Source organism: Balaenoptera musculus, chromosome 2 (assembly GCF_009873245.2).
Source record: "Balaenoptera musculus isolate JJ_BM4_2016_0621 chromosome 2, mBalMus1.pri.v3, whole genome shotgun sequence".
Classification (NCBI taxonomy): domain Eukaryota; kingdom Metazoa; phylum Chordata; class Mammalia; order Artiodactyla; family Balaenopteridae; genus Balaenoptera; species Balaenoptera musculus.
Genome location: NC_045786.1, coordinates 51,017,492 through 51,044,275, shown reverse-complemented (window position 1 = coordinate 51,044,275; position 26,784 = coordinate 51,017,492). Strand labels below are relative to the sequence as shown.

General features: G+C 42.6%; 1 protein-coding gene across 1 annotated transcript in view; it reads left to right on the top strand.

Annotated features, from left to right (window-relative positions):
- Positions 1-26,784, top strand: part of ADAMTS17 (ADAM metallopeptidase with thrombospondin type 1 motif 17) — a 346,933-nt gene that overhangs the window by 10,359 nt on the left and 309,790 nt on the right. Inside the window, exon 3 of the mRNA XM_036844635.1 lies at positions 2,292-2,445. Coding sequence (XP_036700530.1) covers positions 2,292-2,445 — 154 coding nt within the window. The remainder of the gene's footprint in view (positions 1-2,291; positions 2,446-26,784) is intronic.

The window sequence follows — 26,784 nt, the reverse complement described above, 5'->3', positions numbered from 1 at the left end:
GTCATATGGTATTTCTATTTTTAGTTTTTTAAGGACCCTCCATACTGTTTTCCATAGTGGCTGTATCAACTTACATTCCCACCAACAGTGCAGGAGGGTTCCACTGAGGCTTTCTATACACACAGCTCTGGTGGATCTGCACAGCCTCCCACAGCTACTCTCTGCCTCCGCTTCTTCAATCTCCCCAAACTATCATAGTGAACAAACTCAAGTTTTAACTTCAAAGGAGAGGGGAGAAGGCCATGCTTCCCGGCAGGTCATGCAGTGCCACTTTAAGACAGTTTTATTTGGGCAGTAAAATCTCTGAGTTGTTCTTGGCAGAAGTTCTAATGAAATAGAAACCTTGAAATCTGCTTACAGCAGTTTAGTACCGTCTCAACCCCTGTTTTGGGGACTAAATGTTGTAGGCGGTCTTATTAGTGGATCTGATTTATTTTCAGAGGACTGGTATTGATGCATCCTTTCAGAAGGTAGAGGAGTCTATATCATTTGGTTTGAGTGAGCTCTCTACCTGAGACCTGAGGAATTGCTGAGCTGTGGTGGAGAGCAGTGCTTCTCAAAGCCTGGTCCTCGGGCACGCAGCATCAGTATCACCTGGGGACTTGTTAGAAATGAATGTTCTTGGTGAGTATTCATGACCTCCAGGTGATTTTGATGCACACTAGAGTTTGAGAACTACTGCTTTTAGAAAATAGTGTCGGGGCTTCCCTGGTGGTCCAGTGGCTAAGACTCCTCATTCCCAATGCAGGGTACCTAGGTTCGATCCCTGGTCAGGGAACTAGATTCCACATGCCACGACTAAGAGTTCACATGCCCCAACTAAGACCCGGTACAACCAACTAAGTAAATTTTTTTTTTTTTTAAGAAAAGAAAACAGTGTCATGGCTTTTAGAAAATAGTATTGGAGAGAGAGAGAACAAAGGATGTTCGTGACAGCCTAAGACAGATTGGCCCAATCTCCTGAATCTGTGCTAGCAAAGGTGGTCCCGACCATGAACGCAGAGCAGGGGCTGTGGACTGCAGGGCCCAGTGTGCAAACACAGATAATTCTCAGCCCTGGCCCAGTCAGGATCTTTGTGAGCAGTTTACCTTGTTTTGTTGATGTCTCAGAAGAGAAGTTAGCAGCAGGTATCCTGGGGAAGGAGGGCAAATTGTTTTAATGCTGTTAGCATTGGTTCCAAATGAAAGGAAAAGTTCTCTGCATTGTGTATGTATTTTTAAGAATTAATATTCACTCTATTAAAACGACAAATTAAGAATTCCAGTCCTTAAGTTTTTCGTTCAATTTACAAGTCATGTTCTATTTATAATCTAACAAGTTTTTGAAATTCCTTTTAAGGGGCCTTTGGATAACATTTAATCCTATTTACAAATTGGTGATTAACAACGTTTAAACCTTTAAAACTGTGTGTAGAAATTTACCATATTCAATTTCATTTTCAAGTTCTTTTGTTGTCTGATTAAAAAATAAACCCTTTGCAAGTACTTAAATGATTCTAATAAATAATGAGTTAACTAGTTTTATAAACATGGGAAGTCTTAAGTTCTCTTATACATTCTGATACTGTTTATAAGCCTAATAAGATTTTTAAATTACAGGTCTAAATCATTGCTGTGCTTTAAATTAGAATCACAAATTGAATCCATTAGATACTCTGCCAAGTTCTCTTAAACACTGAAAAAAATCTACAAATCCACTATCACAAAACTATCAACACTACAGGTCTGACTCCATCCTCTCTATTTAATTCTAAATATTCCCCAGGAATAAGATATATTTTTTTCCCATTAAGGATATAATCGTCGTTCATTCCCAGCACTTTTGGAGGTACCTCCTTAGGTGGACTTTTAGGGGATGATTTAAAAAATAGTTTTTTAAATGGGCTTTAATTAGAAATAAGTGTATAGGAGCAGGCAAACAAAGGAATCTGTTCTCCCTCCCCCCTGCTGCAGCAGGGGCCCCAATAAAGCCTTGCCTGAAAAAAATATTAAAAAAAAATTAACACTAAAGTAAGATGTCTTTGAAAGTGAACCCAGAAAATGGGTGCTGTTGCGCCCTGTCCCCCCTCCCCCCGCCTTCTGTCACCTGACCCCCAACACAACTACTGGGTGAGATGTTTCAAGTCATGCAAGAGCTCATTCTTGGACTCCGTAAATTGGTGCAACCTGCAAAGAAAAAGCCCAGGCATGGGAAGCAGGCCAAGCTAGGTGGCCTTTCCACCCTCTGGCTCTGGGGTCGTGGGCAAGTGTGAATGAGGATGACTGACAACTGTTTTCCTCTTTCTGGGCAGGTTGGCCTCATCCAGCTTGGGCAGGAACAGGTGCTAATCCAGCCTCTCAACAATTCCCAGGGACAAGAGCATCTGATCAGGCGCAGATGGTCCTTGACACCCAGCCCCTCTGCCGAGACCCAGATATCTGGGCAACTCTGCAAGGTCCTAACAGGTGAGTCTGGGAAATAGTGTGAATGACTCACAACACAGGCCCTTTTGGCTTTTGGTGCCATTGCACATCCCTAGACCATCCCCATTGCTGTGTCTCCAAGTGTGCTGAAATCTTGTGAGCAAGAACTTACCTTTCCCTGTATTTTGAAAGCTTTTTTTATTGCCCATAAGGCCACTTTCTTTTCATTTCTATGTGTATTAATATCAGTGTTTCATGTGTAGCAGCCCTTTGAAAAAGGCGTTTCTAGAAAGAACCCAGGATCTCTTTTGTGTAGTGTCTCAATTTTATGGATCTGGAGCAAGTTGAGGCCTGAAAAACCTCAATGGTTTATTGTTATCAAGCCCGAGGTTGGTGGCAGAGCTAGGATGAGAATTCCTTCCCTTGGCACCCTGGCCAGAGCTTGCTCTCCTTATACAGTGGTCCTCGGTCTTGTCTGCACTAATTAGAGTCACCTGGGGGACCTATGAAGCAGTGGTTCTTAAGAGTGTGGCCCCAGCAACATCAGCATCACCTGGGACTCTGTTAGAACTGCATGTTCTTTTCCCCACCCCCCCACCTCCTGAATCAGAAACCATGGCGGTGGGTCCAGGTAAATCTGATCATGCTTAAGTGTGAGAGCCACTGCTTTAAAAAATGCCATGCACTAGCCAGTCCCCCCAAATCCTGATCTAATTGGTCCGTGGTGTGACTTGGGTGTGTTTTTGAAGGTGGTTCTAATAAGCAGCTTGGGCTGAGAACCCAGGGTTCTTGTATTCTGTGCCTCTGTTTGGGCAACCTCTGGTTTATCTGTTAAGTGTTTAAAGACATTTCACCGTGCTGTGTCACTAGCAGTCTGCCTGTGAGTGTCCCTTGATGAAGATGATATCCTGCTGCTCACAGGTGTCACATCCTCCCTGGAGAGCATGGAACCCATGGCTGAACTTTAGGAGTTGTTCTTTTATAGTTTAAAAACTTTGAATAAAAGTATAGTGTCTCAGTTTAGTATTCCAATGACCTTGGAAGTAAATCGATTATATGACTGTCTTTTAGAACAGCTTTGTTATGTATAAGCGAGCCCTGCAGCTTAGCTCCGCTGGTGCATGCAGTCCTGACCCTATCCACATAGTCACCCTCCTTAGCCTAGTCTGCATTCAGCAGGGAGGTATTAGAGGTGATTTTGCTGGATCAGGGTCATCTCTGCAACTCCAGGAGAAAGAATGCCACCATACATTAGGGTTTTGCTGTGTTCCTTCCTGCACCCTTACAAAAACAGGAAAGAGAGGTCTCAGCAAAAAATTACTTGTAACTAAAAGTTACCCCTTAATAGGAAGCAGGGGTTTTGGTAAGTCCGATGATTGGTTGTGTGTTTGGGCTTGATGTTGGTGTGTTATTTTAAATGTTAGCCAGCTGACCCTATCTGGGTCAATCGGTGGATTGTTTTCTCTCTCTCCTCTCAAAGTAAATGACTAGTGGTCATTCTAAATCTTTGTGCATTTTCTGCAGCTGATCTGACCATATTGTTTCAGAGGCAGGGGAATGACTCTAAGGGAGAGGTTCTCAGCCCTGGCTGTCCATTGGCATCAGCTGGGGAACTTTAACAACTAGTCACACCCAGCTCCTGCCCCCAGAGAGCCGCTTTTATTGGTTTGGGGTGCAGCCTGGGCATCTAGCGATTTGAAACCTCTCCAGGTGGTTCTAACGTTCAGCTGGTGCTGAGAACTGCTGCGCTAAGTTTCAGACGTGATTAATAGCACCTGTGGGCCATCAGAAGTGGGTTTTCTCAGGTGAGAACCACCAAGCAGGGCCACACAGTGAAACCCAAGGACAAATATGTTTTATTCTTACTTTCCCTTTGCTCCAGCCAGTGCTCGTCAGCTGCTAGTCAGTGACCAGAAACCCCGGGTGCCTGTGGATGATATCATGGAATATTTGTCTAATTACCAGCTGCCATCCTCTTTAGGGGTGTGATAGCAAGGATTGCTGACAAAATGATAAATTGTGTTTGTGTTTGCATTTTTGTCCCTAAGGCTAGTTTGGAGGCACTCTTCTGAGAGACTGTTTTGCCTTTAGTGAAGGAAATAAAATGAACAAAACCAGGGGGTTTATTCCCAGCCCCCAAATCTCACATCAGCATGCTCTGCCATGCAGGAGCAACATGTATATTTAAGGTGGTGCCAACTCAAGCTCTGTCCTGGGTAGGAACACAGACATAGGAGAAAGGTATAGACTTTGCTTCTGGTCCTTCTTGCTTTGTGTGAAATAGTAAACTTTGTTGCTGTGTTGGGAAAGACAACAGGCCTTCTAAGAGGCTTAGCTAATAAGCAGTCAATTAGGCCCTATCTAGTTTGGATTAACTTTCAAACATTGGGGGTTTAGAAACTGGGAAAATTAATTTACTGGGACTCCAGCAAAATACATTCTTGAAGTTTCCTGGAAAGATTAATCAGATTAATCCACGATTTCCCATGGGAACATGTTCTTTATGGCTGAGCATGGCAGCCATAGGTGTAATTGTGCCTTGTCATTGATCTGTGTTATTCCACCTTGGACATGGCCTTGGGGTAGCCAGCTGGCTCACGCAGGTGAGGAGCAGTCTGATAACTCTTTCTCCTCCATGAAGCACTCAATTTACCTGCGAGCTGAGTCTGGGTAAGCTGCCATGTTGTCTTGGGGGATAGAGGGACTGACACAGGAAAGGCCACCTGGGAGGAATCACTGCCTTCTCTTTGGTACTATAGAGGTTGCATTTCTAGCAGTCTTCGGGGCTTCCAGAGAGGGGACAGATGGATCCTATTTCCTTTACAGCTTCTTACTCTAGGACCTTATAAATTAATTTAAAAAATATCACTCCAGCTTGGAACTTCGCATGAAAATATGGAGGCTGTGAGCCTTTTTTCTTTTTCTTTTTTAAAAATTATTTATTTATTTATTTATTTTGGTGAGCATGAGTTTTTGAAGATATTTTTGGCTGTTCTCAAACACTAAAATGGTACTTTGGATATTTTGAAATGTTTCTTGATTTTGTTTTTTAATATTTTATTTATTTATTTTGGCTGTGCTGGGTCTTCGCTGTGGCATGCCGACGCTTAGTTGCGGCATGCGGAGTTCTTAGTTGCGGCATGCATGTGGGATCTAGTTCCCCACCAGGGATCGAACCCGGGACCCCTGCATTGGGAGCGCAGAGTCTTACCCACTGGACTGCCAGGGAAGTCCCTGTTTCTTGATTTTTTGAGTGGTTATTTTGACTTCAAAACTTTTTGTCTGCCTGCTATGCTTATTTTAATTTCTTCATTCAGATTCAGTTTAGAATCTTCCCACTAGCATTTTCGTGGTTTTTAGTAACAATTTGAATCTCTTCTCATCCACTATGGTAGATGTAACATGTGGATGGTTGAAGTAGATTGTAAAATAATGAAACTAGTTTCCTATGAGGCACTGTCAAAGTAGGAATCCTGCAACGTTTTGCATGGTGGTGGGCTCTTTAGAACGCAAATACACCAATGCCATTCAGCAGTGGTGCCTGTGAAGTCACTGATGTTTTCTTTATAGTTTGTTTTGTTACGATTGTTTTAAAAAACAGTGCAGTAATTTTATAGTATTGTTTCATTAATTTATAGCATTCTGAAGTTAATTTTAGTGAGTAGAGGATACCATAACGATTCAGAAATTGTGTATTGCCAATTTATGCAAGAATTTGCATGTGTAATAATATCTGTATATACTCTGTAATAAATAAATGGTTGGGACTTGTGTTTTGTGTCACTTAAGATTCATTTGGTTGGAAATGACAGAAATCAAACTGGCTTCAATACTAATGACATCACTGCCATGGGCTTCTGGAGCTGAGGAGCAGAGCAGGAGGTTGGACCTCAGGTCAGCCTTGGCCACAGCAGTTCTGTATCTGACAGCTTTGTCCTCAGCTGGCTTCTCTTCTGGTGATAAAGAGGCAACTGGGCTGAGGAGATAAACTCTTCTGTTTAATCAGGGTTGACTTGGATCATGACTTGAGTTCCTTTCAGCTCACCACTGGTTTCAAGCATCTTGAGGCAAGAGTAGAAGAGCTTAGCTCAGTCCCCACATGACTATGGAGATGTCACTCTGCCTTCCATCCTTGTCCTGACTTCCTGAAAGTCAGGTAAAAGTATGGTAGAATAGATTCAGGACACCTCTAATCCAGATAGAATCCATCATTCCAGCCCATGTGGTTGATAAGACTGACTGGTTCCTTCCAACTTCACAGGGTCCTCATCAGATGCTAATTAACTCCTCATCCCACCTGTGCCTGGGATAAACATGGCTACTGGTTTTTGCTCATTAGGAAGGGCTCAATCCCTCTGAAATTTAGTTCCTCTAAACTTCTTTGAGACCTTAGCTCTCCAGTGGGTAAAGCAAAATATGATTTCGTTGTTTATCCAGTGTTTTTTGTTGTTTCAGTGGTGGTGATGGTCTTCCATGTTTTTCTGCATCTTAAGTGGAAGAAGAACCCAAAGGAAATGGAATTAAATTTGTACTTTGAGTTTTTTCATGTTAATATTTTAAGTATGTATTCACATATAAAAATATTAAATCCAAAAAGAGACACCAATATTTTAAGAATTATTATTCCTGGAGAAAGAGAAAGAAGAATGATGGTAGAGACCCAACTCTGTCTCCCTTGCGTGTGACCCCAGAAGTGTCCCTTGGCATCTCTGTGCCTCTGTATTAGTTTGCTGGGGCTGCTGGAACAAACTACCACAGACCTGGCAGCTTGAACAACAGGCATTCACTTCCTCACAGTTTTGGAGTCTAGAAGTCTGAGATCACTGTGTGGGCAGGGTTGGTTTCTTCTGAGGCCTCTCTCCTTAGCTTGTAGACGGCAGTCTTCTTCCTGTGTCCTCTTATGGTCTCATGGTCTATGCACGTCTGTGTCCTAATCTCCTCTTCTTTTAAGAATGTCAGTTATATTGGATTAGAGCCCACCCTAATGATCCCAATTTCACTTAATTACCTCTTTAAATCCCCTGTCTGCAAACTCGGTCATATTCGAAGGTACTGAGGATTAGAGTACACAGTTCAGCCCACAATGGCCTCTGTTTTCTCATCTGTAACATTGATATGATGCAGGTCTTGTCTGCTTCTCAGGGTTATTGCTGAAGAACACAGAGGTGAGAGGGTGATGGTACTACTTCCAGCCACACTGGTGGGGGGAATGTTCATAAGAACACTTACAAATGCCTAAGAGGCAACAAACAAACTTAGAGGAAATTAGAAATGGGCTGTATAAAGGGACCCTTTCTATAAGAATAGATATCATAGTTGGCTGGTCATCATCTATTCACAGTTTTTTCTTGATAAATAGGAAAGGAGCTGTGTAGACTCAGGCAACTTTAGAAAGGACTGGGCCACTGAGCTTCAGTTTCATCATCTGCACCTGACTAATACCATCTACCTCTTGGAAGTTTTGTGAGTTTTAAATGAGATAATGCATACTTGGCACTTAGCAACTAACAAATATTAGTTGCAGCTGCTGTGGTTATAATTATGATTTGTATCCCCATTCTTTAATATCAGAGGACCACTTCAGTGCCCTTGTTCTGTATTAAGTGGGAAAGAAAGAGAAACTCTGTGAGAGCACTGAGTGAAAGCTAAAGGTTCTCATTATTATTCTTGAATCTGTCATTCTTGCCTCTTGAGAAAATCTGTAATGCAATCAGGGAATCTTAGTGTTTCCAGACTGGAAGTTACCCTTAAAGGTCATATGCTCTCATTTTTGTTTATTCAGTCATCAAGTATTCATTGACTCTCTAGACAATGAACATACTGTGGTGGGCATGACACAGCATGGTCCCTGCCCCCAGGAAGCTCATAAGGGAGATAGAAGTAAACACAGGTAGCAGGTATAAATTATTTTTGTAAAATATTTAAAACGGGGAAAAAAAGCACAAAACAAAAACTGAAGGCCCACATACCCAGTATTCAGACTTAACCCATGTTAGGATCTGGTCACATCTGCTTTGGAACATCTTTTTCTTGAGAGAAACTAACATTTATGGATATGAGTGAGTATCCTTCCACCCCACCCCTTATCATCCCTCTAGCTTACTGTCCAGAAGAAACCACCGTCCTGAGGTTGGTGTGAATCCTTCCTATCCATGTTTTTTTAAACTATTATGGCATTTGTGATATATAGTCATAAACTGCATGTTGTGTTGTTTTGTATGTTTTAACCTTTACATAAGTGGCTTCGTACTGTGCAGTTTGCTTTTATCACTTACAATAACGTTTTTTAGGTTTATCCATGTTCCTTTTTTTTTTAACATTCTCTAGATTTAATCAAGTTGCTTTTTTCCTAACTTTTTCAGAATACTTAGCTCATTAAACTTTACTCTTTCTTAATTTTTAATGTATATATTTGAGGCTATACATTTTCCTACAAGCATACTTTTAACTGCATACAAATTTTTTTTTTTTAAATGGAATGGTTCTTAAGTAACCACTTTTTTTTTTTTTTGAAATTCACGTTCTTTTATTTATTTATTTATTTATTTATGACTGTGTTGAGTCTTCGTTTCTGTGCGAGGGCTTTCTCTAGTTGCGGCAAGTGGGGGCCACTCTTCATCGCGGTGCGCGGGCCTCTCACCATCGCGGCCTCTCTTGTTGCGGAGCACAGGCTCCAGACGCGCAGGCTCAGTAATTGTGGCTCACGGGCCCAGTTGCTCTGTGGCATGTGGGATCTTCCCAGACCAGGGCTCGAACCCGTGTCCCCTGCATTGGCAGGCAGATTCTCAACCACTGCGCCACCAGGGAAGCCCAACATACAAATTTTGATATGTAATATTTCCAGTATCCAGTTCTAAGTATTCTCCAAGTTCCATAATAGTTTTTTCCTAGAGGGGCAGTACAGTGTAGGTACTTAAGAATTTACAGATATGCCTACTGGGTTTGTATATATTTATTTATTTATATTTTTGGCTGTGTTGGGTCTTCGTTGCTGGATGTGGGCTTCCTTTAGTTGTGGCGAGCAGGGACTACTCTTCGATGCGGTGCACGGGCTTCTCGTTGCAGTGGCTTCTCTTGTTACGGAGCACAGGCTCTAGGCACACGGGCTTCAGTAGTTGTGGCATGCGGCCTCAGTAGTTGTGGCTTGCCAGCTCTAGAGTGCAGGCTCAGTAGTTGTGGTGCATGGGCTTAGTTGCTCCATGGCATGTGGGATCTTCCCGGATCAAGGCTCGAACCCATGTCCCCTGCATTGGCAGGCGAATTCTTAAGCACTGCGCCACCAGGGAAGTCCCTGGCCTACTGGGTTGGAATTCCTGCCTCCACCACTTACTGGCTTGAATGACCTTGAGTAATTTATTTAATCTTTTTGTGCCTAAATTTCTTTATTTGTAAAAATGGTGATAATAATTGCATGTGCTTTATAGAATTATTAAGATGATTAGATAAGTTAATATATAATGCACTTACAACGTTTGGCACAAAGTATTCTCTATTATTATCTATTATCATTGCAGCTTTACATTTATAAATTTTTATCATGTGTTTTTGCCATTGTTCAAAAATGATTTATAGTTCTCTGTTTAGCGGTTAAAGAATGTGGCCCATATCAACTTTTCCATCTGGTTCTTTTTTTATAGTTTCAGGATCTCTGCTGAGATTTCCTATATTTTCATTCATCAAGAGCATATTTTCCTTTAAGTCCTTAGGCATGGTGGTAATAATTGCTTTAAAATTCTTGTCTGCTCTTCTAACAGCTGGGTCGTCATGGGATTTTTTTTCTCCATTTATTGTCTTTTCTCTTGCAAATGGGTCACATTGTCCTAGTTATTCATATGTCAATATGAATAACATGGAATGTGTTCTGGATGTAAATGTAATATTTTGAAGTGGATTCTATTCCTCTGGAGTATTTTAGCTGACAGTTAATTTTCTTGGACTCAAACTGGAAAATTTGTCTCTCAGGCAACATCTCAAATCTCAGTTCTGTTCTTTATCCTTAGCTAGAGTCTGTTCCACGTAGGGATCGTTTAGAGAGTTTGATATAGTTGATATACAGAATTTTGGGCTTCCCCTTCTTGGAGTTCTCCTTTCTAATATGCCCCCACTTAGTTTCTAGTCACTTTTGTGCTCTGAACTCTGTCCTTTCGTTCTTTAGGCCTGAGGATTGTGGGCATTCTCTTGGAGTATAAGCTACCCTATAGCACTGACCAGGCCTGCCTTCAGTCCCCTGTGCTGTTCTGTTCTTCCAAGCTTTGACTCCCCACCAACATCTTCCTGCATTGGCTTACTTTCCAGTAATCCAGTCAGTGGATTTTTGTATTTTGTTTAAGTTTACAGTTGCTCTCTACAGGAGGTTTAGGTCTGTTAGAAGCTGTTGGCCATACTGCATTCCATATGATATTGATTCTTTGGTAATGGTTGAGATTTGAATTGTGGTTTAGAACATAGCTATTTTTGTTTTAATAAATGTTTTATATGTAATTAAAAGAATGTGTATTCTTTAATTATTGTGAACAGCATTTTATATATGTTCATTAGTTCAAATTGTTGTGATCTCAAAATCATTCATATCCTCATTATTTTTGTCTTGCTTGACTTACTTGTTTTAATTAGAGGTATATTAAAAATCTCATAACTTATTGTAGTTTGGCATATTTCACCCTTTAATTCTATCAATTTTTGCTTTGTAGGTTATGAGGCAGTATTGTTTGTTGCATACAGGTCTGGGAGCTGTATTCCTGGTGAATTATTTCTTTTATTATCGTGTAATAGGCCATCTTTATCCCTGGTAAAGCTTTTGGCCTTCTAGCTATTTTCATCTAATATTAGTATTACCAGTAGTTTTTATTTTCCTCATTGTTTGCCTGATTTTTCTTTTTCCTTAGTTTTAATTTCAATCCTTCTCTATAATGATGTTTTATATAGTTTCTTAAAAGTAATATGTATCTGAATTTTAAAAAATGTCCAATTTAAGAACATCTGTCTTTTCATTGGCAAGGTGAGTATTTTTATATTTATGGTGTTACTGATACAATTACATGTATTTCTACCATCTTATGTTTTCCATTTACTATACCATGCTTTTTCTTTGCTTCTGTTTCTTTTTGTTGTTGTTTTCATTTCTTTCTGTTGGTTCTACCAGCTTTTCTTTATTCCCCCTTTTTTCTTCCACTGGTGTGAAAATTTTATAATCTATTCACTTTTTTTGTTGTTGTTACCCTAAAATTAAAAAAAAAAAATTGTCCTAAGGAAGTCCAAAAGTATCAGGTGTCTTTCATTCATAATACAAGAGCCTTCAAATGCTTTCATTTTCCTTATTATTTTTATGTTAATTTAATTATATATTTTTGTCCCCTCCCATTTAATCATCATCATTATATATTCTTACAGTTAAAATATTTAGATTTATTTATATATTTACCAACTTATTTGCTCAGTATTATTTCTTGCAACCCATGTCTCTGTATTTAATGTCCTTCTTAAAGAACATTTTAATCAGGGTTTCTGAGTGGTTACATTATTATCTTTGTTTTTCCAAAACTGTCTTTATTTCACTGGTATTCTTACTGATGATTTAGCTGAATATAGAATTCTAGGTTGAGTCTTATCTTTTCTTAACACTTTGAAGATCTTATTCCACTGTCTACTATTTTTGCTACAAAAGGTATTTCAACTTTAGATTCTGTGTAAATAGATTCTGTCTTTTCTCTGAGCAGGTTTAAAAAATGTTATTATCTTTGTGTTCTATAGTATATCTATGGTGGGTTTCCCATACTTATCCCATTTGGGACTCATTGTGATTTTTGGATGTGAGGATTCATGGCTTCTGTCAGTTCTGGAAAATGCCCAGCCTCCATCTCACTGAAGAATGCCTCTTCCCTGTTATCTGCTTATTCTTCTCCTGGGACCACTAGCTGATGTGGACCTTCCTAGTCTTTCGTCCATGTTTTGTAATTTCTTTTCATGTGTTTGGTCTCTTTATCTCTATATTCTGTATTCTGGGTAATTCTTCTCATTGGTCTCCCAGTTCACCACATTTCTGTTAAATTGGGTCTAATCTCCACTTAGTCCACCTAGTAAGTTTTTAATTTTAGTGATTATAATCTATACATCTAGAAGTTATATTTCATTCTTTTCCAATTCTCTCTGTCCTTTTTATAAGTGTCTTGTTCTTTCATTATGATTTTATTTTTCCTTTCCTTTATCACTTTGGTTATTTTTAACATAATTATTTTAAGTCTTTTCTGAATTATTCCACTTTCTGAATTTCTTGGGGTCCTGATCTTCCTGTTTGTTGTATTTGCTCACTCTCTTTTAAACTGGACCATTTTCCTATGTGGATTGTAATTTTATGCTGTGAGCTCAGTTTAGGCTGATGTGTCTCCTCCTCTCATAGCCCCCACTACCCCATCTTCTATGAGAGTGCTCTATGTTCTGGGCTACGGAAGAATCTTCACCGAGTAATTTTACATACCTTTCTGTCCGATGCCCCAGGACCTTTTCACAAGTACAAACATGATTTCTACTTTAGTGTTTTTCCTTAGGACATCTATACCTTAAGAGTGATGCATATTTGTGCGTGTGGCACAGGCTGGGGGATTTGCACTGGAGGCTCACCTACATTCCCCTGGCATTCAGAGCTCTGAACAGAGACAGTCTTCCCTGTACTTCCGTGTGCCGAGTCACGCTGGGGTCTTGGCCAGATCTCTTTATCTTGCTGTGGCAGGTAAAGCTGGCCCTTCACCTTTTAGGCTAGTATTTGGGCCTAATGTCTGCGGGCCTCTCAGAGCACTTGTTTACTATTCCACGTATGACACTTCTCAATGTAGTGGCCATCCTTGATGATGGGGACCTTCCAGAGAGGCCGTGGCTCCTGAGGCCCAGCTCAGTGGTGCTGCCTGCCCCCACCCTGGGGACTGCAAGCATGAGGTGCCTCCCTGTGGCTCAGAGAACCCAACCAAACCCCCTGCTCCCAGGATGGAGAAGTCACCCCCTCTGCTCTTGCTACTTCAGCTCCTGCCCCTCGTCTCAAGGGCACCCCTTCCCCAAATGCTATTCTTTTAGGGAGCCAAGGTTTCAGATACTGTGGCCGGAATGGCAGCTGTGCCCAGACATTTCCACCTGTTACCAAGTCCAAGCTCTCTCTGCTCACCGCAGGACAGGCCAGTAAATCGGAGACATGTTGAGGCAAGGAATACAACTTTATTTGGACAGCCGGCAGACTGAGAAGATGGCAGACCAATGTCTTGGAAAAACCATCTTATCGGGGTCTGGATGCCACTTTCTTTTATAGCACGGAGAGGGGGAGGAGATGAGGAAGTAAAGTAAAAAAGCCTTAGGTTTTGCAGATGTTCCCTGGAATGGCCAGCCTCGGGGAGGGGATGTGCTAATTTCTTCTTTCTTGCAACCATCCATAGGTGGACAGCTGTCAGGATGCTTCCCTGAAAGGGGCAGTGTTCCCCGAGGCAGGTCATTATGTATAGACTGTATCCTTTTAGTAAACAAAAGCAGCAGAAAGCAAAGGTTAAAGTAAAAGAAACAGATCCATCATGTAGTCACATTTGGCTCTTCCCTGTTATACACCTTGGGCCCTACAAAGTGCCCTCAGCAAAGGAATGCAAAGGCCACCTATGGCAATAGCATAAGAACAAACCACATTAATGCCTCAGTAAATCAACACACCGAGGTCACTCACTGTTTCTTTTACTGACCTCAAGTACAAGCACTGTCTCCTTGTTGTCTGAAGAAAGTACTCAATGATTTAATCTCAAATTCCATAGGATGGATCTTGAGTTTGTTCCCTTGGACCATAGGAGGCAGCTGTCATGCTCCTGGCAGTGTTTCTTGGGTGCCCTGTGGCATGTCTGGTGTGTGTCCACCACCTTATGTGGAGGATTCTGGCACAGATGTTAGCAGTTGGCTGAGCAAGGATCTCCCTGGAAAACCAGATGGTCAGGCTCACCTGCCCCCTTTGAGGCCAGGAACCCACACCCACTTCTGTGGCTGCTGGTGCTCAGGGGAGGGGGAGTACTTCTGAGATCACCAGGTAAGTGTTTCTTGGATCAGAGCCTCCTGGAATAGCCCATGGGGCATCTTTTGTAGTGTGAGCATTCAGTAATAATCATTTCTGCATTTGCTGTTGTCTTTCAGGCTTAATTCTCACAAGCTTTGAGGGCAATCTCTGATCCTGCCATTTGCTTTATATGAACCATGTGTTCATCCAAGTCTCTTTGATCTCATTTTTATTTCCTTTTAAGACAAGTGACTGAGGAAATCTTTTGGATTTTCTTTTGAGGTGATTGGATAGGTGGGGGATGTGCATTAATCACTGTTTGGGAAGAATAAAATTATTATTATTGTTATCATTGTTATTCCCTGAGGCTGTATGACTCCCTGGATTTGGACCCTGTAAAATGGACACTGCCGCCTGAGTGTCCTGGGAGTGAACACACCCTGGACCGGGCCTTGCCGGCAATGGGCAGGGTCTGACACCGCTTCCCAGGATGCACAGGTTCTTAAAGTCAGCTAATTTTCTTATTCCTTTGTTTCCTCATTTGTAAAAGAGGGCTAATACTTTTCTCTATATTTTACTTTACCGGTTTGCCGGGAGTTAAATGGGCTAATGCAAATGTTTTTTCATTAAGTAGAAAGTATTATTAAAACAGAAGGTGTCATCTCTTGGGACTTCCCTGGTGGCGCAGTGGATAAGACTCCACACTCCCAATACAAAGGGCCCGAATTCGATCCCTGGTCAGGGAACTAGATCCCACATGCATACCACAACAAAGAGTTCTCATGCCACAACTAAGGAGCCCACGTGCTGCAACTAAGGAGCTGGCGAGCTGCAACTAAGGAGCCCGCCTGCCACAACTAAGGAGACCGCCTGCTGCAACTAAGACCCAGTGCAACCAAATAAATATTTTTAAAAAGTTAAACAAACAAACAAACAAAAAATAAGGTGTCATCTCTATAGCAAAGGTGGGTTCCCTAAAGCCAGACCTGACATGAGGACTTGGATGCAGGTGGTTAGTTTAGGGCAGGGAGGGGGTCCCAGGAAGCAGGAGAGAGAGAGACAGGGAAGAGCAAATCCAGTGGAATCCAATGGAAAATCCAGTGGAAGGTGAGTGTGTACCAAGATTGTTGCTATGGGCAATAGGGGCTTTGTTCCTACAGTGGGAACTCTGAGAAGTGTATGGGAGGTTCCAGACCTGTCCCCAGGATGCAGACAGTGGGGAGCTGGAGTGTTATCCAGCGGCTCTTGTCTTCCCTGTGTTCTTGCATGGGCCAAGGGAGATTTTAGGGCTAAGACCCTGCAAGAAAAGAAAGGCCAGGGTCATATACTTGGGGAAGGCGTATGCCTCAGGGCAGGAGGCACTACAGGGAGGGCACCAAAAGAGGATCCTGCAGGCGTCCTGGCTGGGAGACAGTGCCCAGTGTTAGGGATCCCTAACCATTTAAAAATGTTAACAGTTTAGGAAAACTTGTTACCTTCTAAAACTTCCTGTATATTCAGTTAAAAAATTCTTGCTGTGTGAAAAATAAATTGATCTATGATAATCCCTCCCTTCCCTCTTCCATCCTTTAAAAAATTTAGTCATTCAACAAAAGTAGCTCTGAGATCTCTAAAGGAGTAGATAGAGCATTGCAGGTACAGGCCTCCTGGAGGCTTGGTGAGGGCTGTCTGGAAGGGAACTCTAGCCTGGGGGGACCCACCTGTGCTCTGGTGGTGCCCTCTGGAGGCTCTACTTTCTGGGCCTATTGCTGGAGAATCAGGAAAAATTGGTAAACCAGGCCCGGGGGCAGTGTTTGAATGAATCTTTATGTAAATATTAATTTTATTCTATGCGCTCAATGACTCTGTGTGTGTGTTTTCTCTAAATTGGCTTGAGTATATTTTATTTTCAGGCAATATGGGAAGTGAGACTTTCAGGTCTCTGTATTTAAACTTGTAATATGCTCTGTTTTTCAAGGCAGTGCTTTATTCACTCGGCCAGTGTTTATTTGATGCTGACTGTGTGTCAGGGCCAGTCCTAGGCATGGGGTATCCTGCAGTGAACGAGAGATAAAATTCCCTGTTCTCATGGAGCTGACACTCCAGTGGGTGATTGCTGACACAAGGATTGAAAGCTGATTACCAGTCTCATTCTGGATGGGCCCTAGGGAAGTGGGTCCCCAGTCCCCTAATCATCCCTTCCTCCTGTGCCAACCTATGGGGAGCCCAGATTGGAAGGACTTTCTGATTCCCAGTGGGGTTTGCTGGGCTGGGTGGAGAGATGAAACAAAGAGAGTGAGAACCAAGCCACCAGACTGACAGGTGTGACTGTGCAGCGTGAAGCAGGGGTGTCCAAACACAGGATGGGGGTGTTCTGAGTGGTACCTTGCCCCTGCATTTGGAACCGGGTGCAAGGGTGGAAGTCTCACTTCCCATATTGCCTGCCACCTGCTGGCCTCTGGTATGGCCTCCAGCATCCTCTTATAGTTCTCTGCTTTCTCTTTGCCTCTGGGACCAGATGGGCTCAGTGGGACTGGGGTGTCCCCCTCAGAAGCCAACCATGGTTCCAGCCATTGCAGCATGTTCTCGGCCGTATCTTCTGGCATCATGGAAGAATTGCCAGCAGGGTCTCTTCATTCCTGGCACGGTCCAGCTTCCCTTCCTCCCCTGCCTCCAGATGCTAACACTTTCCAAGGTGAACTTGTGGTCGCTGCTGCTTTTTTTTCTCTCTTGGGATCCTTATCTGGTTCTATCCTGGAGCAGTAATCCCCCCTCACTGTCTTCCCAGTTTGTCTTGAGACCCTTATCTTTCCGTGTTCCATCTGCACATCTCCAGTGGCCAGCAGAGATGGCTGCCTGCTCCCCATAACTTGGGGTTTCTGAACCAAATCCTTGTCTGACGATGCCCGCCTCCACCAGCCCAATACAAATGTTCTGACCCAAGTTTTTTCAGTTACCCCGACTCAAAATTACCTGTTTGCTCTCTTATCCTTGTACCCTTAACTTGAATTCCCCAATCTTTTTGTTGCCTTCTTATTTTGCTATCATTGCAAAGACCTTTGTTAGTCCCCAAATTCACCTCTTGTTAACAGTTTCCCCCACTTGCTCTGTAGTTTGCTTTCTCACTCTCTCTCCCCAGCCTTCCTCTTCATCTTCTCCCTCTCTCCCTCCCCACCTTCCTTCCAACCTCCCCAACCCTCTCCCCCTCCACACGCACTTTTTTTTCTGAAGCACTTGAGAGTAATTTGCAGATATCATAGTCCTTTATCTATAAATACAGTCATTTATATTTCCTAAGAAATCTTACTAACCATCATATGTTTATGAAACCTAGGATATGAAACATTGACACAACACTGTTGTCTAATGTACCATCCATATTTAAATTTTGTCAGTAGTCCCAGTAATGTCTTCTGTAGCTTTCTTTTCTTGGCCCAGAGTCCATTCTAGAATCACACGTTGCATTTAGTTGTCATGTCTCCTTGATATCCCCCAATCTGGGTCAGTTACTTAGAATTCTCCTTTATGATCATCAAATTTCTTCGAAAATACAAGTACAGTCTAGTTATTTTGTAGGAAGCCTCTACTTTTGGTTTTGTCTTCTGTTTCTTCATAAGTGGACTTAGGTAATGCATTTTTGTCAGGAATACCACAAAAGGGATGTTCTTCTCAGTGCATCTTATCAGGAGGCACGTGCTGCCAGTTTGTCTACTGGGGATGTCAACTTTCATTACTTGGTTCAGGTTGTAATCACTGTTTAATCTACTGTAAAGTCATTATTTCCCCGTATGTAATTAGTGAGTTATTTGTGGGATGTTTTGAGTATATATAAATATCCTGTTCTTCATTAAACTTTCACTCACTAATTTTAGCATCTCTTGATTCTCGGCAGACTCAATTTTTATTGTGATGGCTTCAAAATGGTGCATTTCTAACTCCATTACTTCCTTCACATTTTTAATTGGTGCTCTCCTGCAAGGAGAGCTTTCTCTTTTTCCCCATTTATTTATTTATATCTGTGTGGACTTGGAGATTCTTATTTTACTCCATGTATACTAATTTATTTATTTATTTCTTTTGATGCTCAAGTGGTCTCAGATTTGGCCTTTGAGATAGAAATTTTTTAAATTAGATACAGGTATTAGATTTTCTAAAGACTTTTGCAGCACAGTGGAGGCATGCATGGGATTGTTCTTTTTAGATAGTTTAATATCATATTATGTAATTGGATTTCCTAATATTATACCAACCTTGAATTCCTGGTATTAATCTCACTTGGTTGTGGTGCATTATTTCCTTAAAGTGATGTTGCATTCTATTTGCTAATGTTTTATTTAGGCTTTTGCATCCATATTCATGCATGACATTGCTCTATAATTTTCTTTTTTGTGTATGTGCTCCGTTATCAAAGTTATACTAGCTTTTAAAAAAGTATGGAAGTTTTCCTTTGTTTTCAGTGCTCTGGAACAATTTATGAATCATTGAGGTGGTCTGGTCTGTGAAGGTTTGGTAGAATTCCCTGTGGAATCATCTCAGCCTGATGTTTTTTTGTGGCTGTGGTTCCTTCATAACTCTCTGTTTCTTCTATAAAAATTGGCCTGTTTAAGTTTTGTATTACTAATGGGATCAATTTTGGTAAGTTGTATTTTTCTAGCAAATTTCATCTAGGTTTTCAAATTTAAGTCCCCTCTTACTTGATGTATTAAATAGATATTTAGTGTGGATTAAACTAGACTGCAGGTTTCTAGGTCACAGGCCTTGGGTATATTAAAGGTATATTTTGGCTTATGGAACTGTATGGAATGAACTTTTTTGTTGCCTATTTTTTACTGCTCTTGAACATCCATTTTGTTTTTGGAGGCTCAACTTAGATGTCACCTATTCCAGGAAGTCCACCCTAATTGCCTCACTTAGTTTCTGGAATCTCAAGGTGCTATATCTGCATTCTGAATATCACATTTATCTCTATCTGCTGTTTGTTGTCATTGTGTCCTCCAAGGCACTCCAGGTGGAAGGCAAGACTTTCCTGTCGCCGCTGTAACAAATTATCACAAAAAGTTAGTGGCTTAGAACAACACAAATGTATTATCTTACAGTTCTAGAGGTCAGAAGTCTGAAATTGGTTTTACTGGGCTAGAGTCAAGATGTCAACAGGCCTTCATTCCTTCTGGAGGCTCTAGGGGAGAATCTATTTCCTTGCCTTTTCCATCTTCTCAAGGCCGCCTGTACTCCTTGGCTCTCAGCCCCTTCCTCTATCTTTAAAGCCAGCCGTGGGCAGTGGAGACTTTCTCACGCTGACAGTTCTCTTCTGTAGTCAGATCTCTCTCTGCCTCCCTTGGATAAGAACATGTGTGATTGCATCAGGCCCACCAGGGTCATCCAGGATATTTCCCCATGTCAAGACTCTTTACTTAATCACATCTGCCAAGCCCCTTTTACCATGTAAGTTAACACATTCACATTTTCAGGGGACTAGGACATGGACATCTTTGGGGGACCATTATTCAACTTATCACATTCATTATTATATTTCCTGTTTCCTGTAAACATATTTCATAAATATGTTTCTCCCATAAGTCTAAGCATTGCAATCACAGTCACTATTTAATAATTCTTTATTTTTCCTCTTTCAGTTATCTTTTGGACATGTTCTCTGTGAGAACAGAAAATTCACTTTAGGGCAAACATATCAGACCTCTTCTTGAATATTCCCATTACTTGATTGAGAAAGAAAGTCTGAAACTAAACACTGAGACCAGAAAGGAAAGGACACCGTGATATTTTTTTGTGCGTGTGTCTGAATCCTTTTCCCAAATGCAGTCCCATCAGGCAGGGGAACTGCAAGAGAAGCGGTGCTGTCTTTTCCCAGTTCTCTCCTGTGCTCTTATGCAACACACACCCGCCCTACTTTAGTAACTCAAAGCAGAGGAGGCCTCCAGCTTGAATAGGAAAATCTGCCTCCAGCTACAGACGGATCAAGAATGCATAGTTTATTATTTAAAGTCCATGCTGGCTGGGGCTGTCCAGGTGGCTCAAGGAAGCTCCTGGCAGCTGGTCCAAGCCTGAGGCTGGAGGAGGGATGGTGGCCCCCAGAAGGCGCAGGCCAGGCCGCCGAGTGCTCACAGCGGCGGAGGTGCTGACTTGGTGTTCCAGGGCCGGTGGGGGTGGAGAGCGCGGCCCCTGCCAGCTCCCGCAGAAGTGTCTGATTTTTGAATCAGCAGCCTTCCTGTTCCCTCCAAGGGAGAGAGCAGGAGAGAACGTGTGACTGAGCGGAGGAGCGCGCCGGCTTCCCTCCCAGCAGGAGGACGCGGGCCAGGAAGTCCGACACTGAGAAAGGGAAGGGGAACAGACACTCTGGAGTGACTGTTCGCTTTTTTTTTAAGAAATGACTTTAGCCTTGCCTTTTTTTCCCCCTCCACAGAAAGGTCTAGCCTTTTTTCAGTGCACTAACTTCTCATGGAAAAGCCCAGCAAAAAAAGTCTCCTCGGGACATCTGCTGCCCAGTTTTCTCGGGCGTTTTCCAGCCATGAATGCAGTGGGTTCATTTTGCACAGCCTTCTTTTAAAGTAACGGGCAATTTCTTGTGCACGACCAGACAGGGAATGCGCTTGCTGGAGCCGGTGTGGGGTTGCATAAACTGCCTTCGGGCTGAAGGAGCGCGTACCTTTCTCAATCCATTAGCAAGTCATAGATCAAACTCCCTGTCACTGGGTTTGGACAGAGCTGGACAGTGAACCGGAGGGGAAAAGCCTAAGAAAGCTGGGAGTGTTCCCGCCCAGTTGAGCAGAAAATATCAGGCGTCATTGGTGGTCAGTGATGGTGGCGTGGATGCAACCTGGGACCGGCTGTGAGGGGCCAAAGGCCCCAGGAGAGGCCTTGCCCACATCTGGCGTGGGTGTGGATCTCACACCCCATGCTCGGGGACGCTTGGGGAGGGGACAAGGGGCTTTTCTTCTCTCCAAGGAGACAGCCATTATTTAGGGACAGAGCTTATAGTCCAGGGTCCCATGGATCCCTTAGGGAATCTGTACTCGGCCTTCTGGGCCCTTGAAAAAGGGATGAGCATTCTCTATGTCAACATTTAAAGAAGTACAATTTTCTCCCAGAAAATAAACTGTTATCCATCACTGCCAAGGGCGGCGGCTGCTTTTCCGACTCTGCTTTTAGGGGAATTTTGATTTCCTTGACCGTCTCTTACCTCCTGACCTTGACACGGAGGTGCTTCTTCCCTGTATGGGGCTGACCGTCGATGGTGGGAGCGCTCGCTGAGCGCTTGGGTTTCATGCCTGTTCTGTCCTGGAGGGTGTCACTGAGTCACATTTGGACTGTTGGTTCCCTTTCTGAGCAGCAGTTAATCATTTTGTTGGTGTGGAGTCTTCAGAGCAGCATGGAGGTAGAGGCCCTCAATTAATGTCTGTCTGGGGCCTTGCTGGCTGGTCCTGAATTTAAAAACTGCCTTCTTCAGTATAAATATGCATTTCCTGGTGGTGACGAACGTCTTGCTGTTCCAGTGATGTGAGCATCCACGTTCCAAACCCTAGAGGGAAATGTGTCGCTTGCCAGCAGGCCGTCTGCCCCCAATCTCCCCCATTTCCTCTCCCTAATGCCCCTCCCTGAGGCTGCTCCTGGACGGATCTTTGGGTCCCTGCACGTACCATATGAAGACAGAGATCTTTCACTGATCATCTGAAGACTCCGAGGAACAGCACAGCTACTCTTTTCTCCAGTTTTAATGGCACACTCCCTCATGAGGCACTTAGGGAGTCCATTTGAGAGCCCATCCGAAGATGTTCCAAGTGCATTTCTTCTCCCTCTGTGTTCACGTGATCCTGGACACTCCGGTGGATAGTGGGGGAGCGTGGAGAAGGAGCTCCAGGAAATGGCTGAGTCCCACAGACTCTGGGCACCCTGGCCCAGGGTGGGCTAGGAGGGGGCCCAGGGCTCTGAGAGGATGGGGTGGGGGTTGGGAACTCACCGGGGAATGGGGTGAGCTGTGAATGTGGCTGGACTTCAGTGGGTTTACAGGGCAGATTGTTCCAGAGAAGGGGGGCAGCTCATGCTGTCTGTCCCTTCATACACTGTTGCATGCCTGGCACCTTCTCAAGATCTAGGGCTCAGAGATCTTGTAGCCATGTAGAGCGCTCCATGGTGGCCAGTGTAGTGAGTGCAGAGACCAGAGTCAGGCAGGCCTGCCCTCGAGGCCTGGCTTAAAATGCACACATATCATGGGATCTTGAGCAGGTACCTCTCCTTCTGATTTGGGCCCCCTCTGAGATTGTCACAGAGACCCCATCCTGAGGCTGGCCACAGCATGGTCACTGGCAGACAGCTGGGGGGCAGCAGCGGCAGAGGGGAAGTTCTGTTGGTATGCAGCTTCCAGCCCTGGTGGAAAAGGGAGATCGTGTGGTGATAAACGTCCCTTGTTTGGGGACATCTGTGTTGTGAAAATCACAATGTTCCCCAGCAAAATGCCCTGCTTGTAGTAGAGGTCAGGCAATTGCTAGATTTGGGGACACAGTGACTTGGGATGAAACAAGAGCAGGGACTCATGGCCCTGAATCTAGTGTGGCTTCCTCACCTTGTCTGACCAGGATGCTGAGCATCTAAGGGGTGTGTTCCCAGGTGGGTGAGACTTGTCCCTGCATCCCAAGGGTGGTGTTTCCTGCTGCCCTGTTCGGCTGCAGTGGGGACTCCATTCTGGATCATCCAGTGGAGGAAGTCAGCTGGGAGGGGAAGCAGTGCAGAGCTGGGTAGCTAAGCCAGGGTTCTGTTTTCCTTTCCCAGGACTTTTTTTTTCTTCATGATTCCATTGCTGACAATACAGACTTCTTGAAGATATTCCAGTTACAACCATATTTTTGTTTTTGAATTTTCGAATTTTATTTATTTTTTTATACAGCAGGTTCTTATTAGTTATCCATTTTATACATATTAGTATATATATGTCAATCCCAATCTCCCCAGTTTCAACCATACTAAAGAGTAGTTACTTGGAGTTCTGATACACCAGTAACTACCTGAAAAGGGAAACATTTAGCAATAGCAAGAAAAGAAGGAAACTGTTCAAGTTGCAGGAAAAATATAACGCTGATTTACTTACCGCCAGTGTGAATGATGCGGGCACTTTTTTCAGGAGGCTGAGACTTTGAGCAGCATTGAATGATGGCATTTGGCCACTTGCTTTGTCTCTGGGGAGTCTGAGATTTACAACTGTCATCTTCTGCTTTTTTCCCTTCCAGTTGTCAGTGACAAGCAGCCTGTTACAGCCTATGTTCCAGACAACTGAACATCATTTCTGGCTGCCAGATAAAATAAAATGTTTTAAAATAACTTTTAGACAAAGCTCTACTATAAAACATTTTGTGGGGTGTGTGTACGTGTGTATGTGTGTGTGAATTGTCTGTGTATGTGGAGAAAAAAGTAAGAGATTGTTCTCTTCCAGGGTGTAATGTTTTTGGTAATACATGTCACTGAAAAGTTGTTTAAAAAGTGAGATTTTTGCAAAGTGAACCAAATTTTAAATAAAGTACATGAACTTATCATTTTAAGGAACTCTGGAGTGAATCCTTCTGTAAAGGGGAGAAGTTTTTGGCAGGATGTGGACCAGTTTCTCATAATGTGCTTGTTGGTTGCTTCTGTATTTTTCATAAAAGAGCATAATTGTTTATCTAGGTCAGATCTATGGTTATTGGGCCCTCTTAGCAGGACACTCTTATATATGGTCAAGATTATTACTCAGGTGTGACCACAGCAGGTATGCGTGGCTGGATGCCAGGTTTAACTGGTAGAAAAAAAAAATTATTGGCTCATGTGAAAAGCGTATCAGGTAATATGAGCTTCAGTCATGACTGGACCCAGGATTCTTTTAGTAATGTAGCTGGAGCTTTGTTGCTTTCTCCTGCCATCACTTGCCTCTGTTTCCCTCTATCTTGGTTTCTTTCTCAGGCAGGTCTCTGACAATAGGAAAAGTGGCTCCTGGCCCCTGCAACTTATGCAGTTCTTAGTGTCCAGGAACTCAGTCACATCAGACTTCATAAAATGACTTGCAGGGTCCTGCTTGGGTCACATGCCCATCCCTGGACCCAGTCACTGTCTGAAGAGTGGTATTCTCTCTTCTGTCCACATAACGTGGTCAGCATGTGATAGTATGGTGGGGCTGCTGATAGAAGCCCCATCGATTTTGTGTGGTCCCAAGTGGCAAGGAGGCATTCTGTTGTCACGATGGGGCAAAGCTACAGATGCCCCCTAAGGTGGCGTAGATCAATGTGTCAATCTCTGCCTTTTTCTCCAGAGCAGACTCCCGAGGTGGCCTTTACCCAGGGGTGTCTGTGAAGTGCTGCTCAGTCCCTGACTCTGTCCTCTCTTAGCCGCCTTCTCTCCAGTCCTCCCGAGGGCAGTGGAGGAAAGAAGTCATGTTCAAGCTAGGGGCTATGCTTAGGTGAGAGGCTGTTCTAAGAGTGATGCTTTAAAAGGGACTGTGCTCTCGTAGGAGGCTCAGGTGCATAAACTCAGGTTGGCTCAGGTAGTGTAGGTAGGTGCTTTGGACTTTGGAAGTGTGGTAGGACATACGAGTTTCTACCTAGCTCAGCCTGGGAGAAAACCAGCAAATTACTACATTTACCCCAGGATCAGTTACTGTTGCTTTGTAACGAATTACCCCCAAAGCTAGTGGCTGAAACTGCCATTTTAATATGCTCTGTGGGTCAGGAATTCAGACAGAGCATGGAGGAACTAGCTTGTCTCTGCTCCACGGTGTCTGAGCCTCACCTGGGAAGACCTGAGGTCTGGGGACTGGAGTGATCTGGAAACTCCTTCACTCACATGTCTGGCACTGGGGGTGAATGACTTGAAGGTAGAACTACCAACTGCTAGTTCTTGTGTGTATCAACAGTTTATTCCTTCTTGTTGCTGAGTAGTATTCCATCACATGGATGATCCAGTTTGTTTATCTGCTCACCTGTTGATTAACATTTGGGTTGTTTCCAGTTATTGGCTATAACAAGTAAAGCTACTATGAATATTTGAGTCTTTTTACAGACTTAAAATAATTCCTGGATAAATATGTAGTTGAGGAATGGCTGGATCATAAAGTAGGTGTATGTTCACCATTTTAAGAAACTACCAAACCGAGTTCCAGAGTAGTCATACCATGTTATATTCCCATCAGTGCTTTAAGAGAATTCCAGTTCTCCACATCTTTTCAACACTTGGGATTGTCAGTCTTTTTAGGTTTAGCCATTCTGATAGGTTTGTAGCAGTATCTCATGTGATTGTAACATATTTCTTCTTTGGCCATGTGTCTACATAAATATTTTGCCCATTTTTTCTCATTGTTGAGATTTGGGAGTTCTTTGGATATTCTACATACAAGTCATTTATCAGATAAATGTTTGGCAGATATTTTTTTGGGCTCATACAGTTTTTTTTCCATTTATTTTGGTAGATTTTTTTTTATAAGGGCTTTTAAAATATAGCTTATGTACCATATAGTTTACCTACTTAAAGTGTACAATTCCGTATATCACAGAGTTGTGCAATCATAACCATAACTAATTTTAGAACATTTTCATCATTCCAAAAAGAAACTCTGTATCCATTAACTATCACTCCCCATTATCCCCAAACCCCTCAGCCCTAGGAAATCAATCTACTTTCTGTCTTTATGGATTTTCCTGTTCTGGATATTTCATATAAATGGAATCATACAATATGTGGTCCTTTGAGACAGGCTTCTTTCACTTACGATGTTTTCAAGGCTTATCCATGTTGTAATATGTATCAGTACTTTATTTTTATTGCTGAATAGTATTCCCTTGTATGGATATACCACATTTTGTTTATCTATTCATCAATTGATGGACATTTGAGTTGCTTAAACTTTAAGGCTATTATGAATAATGCTGCTATGAACATTCATGTACAAGTTTTTATGTGGGCATATATTTTTATTTATCTTGGGTATATGCATAGGAGTGGAATTGCTGGCTCATATGGTAACTCTGCATTTAAATTTTTGAGGAATTGCCAGACTGTTTTCCAAAGTGGCTTCACCATTTTACATTCCCCCTGGAATGTATGAGGGTTCTAATTTTTTCACTCGCTGATACTTGTTATTGCCCATCTTTTTGATTAGAGCCAATCTAGTGGGTATGAATTGGTATCTCATTGTGGTTTTGAGTTGCATTTTCCTGCTGTGTAACAATGTTGAGCATCTTTTTATGTGCTTATTGGCTATTTGCATATGTTCTTTGAAGAACTGTCTATTCAGATCCTTTGCAACATTCTAAAATTGGGTTGTCTTATTGCTGTTGAGTTGTAGGAGTTCTTTATGTATTCTAGATACAAGCCTCTTATTAGATACTGTTAATTATCATTATTTGTGGTAGTTA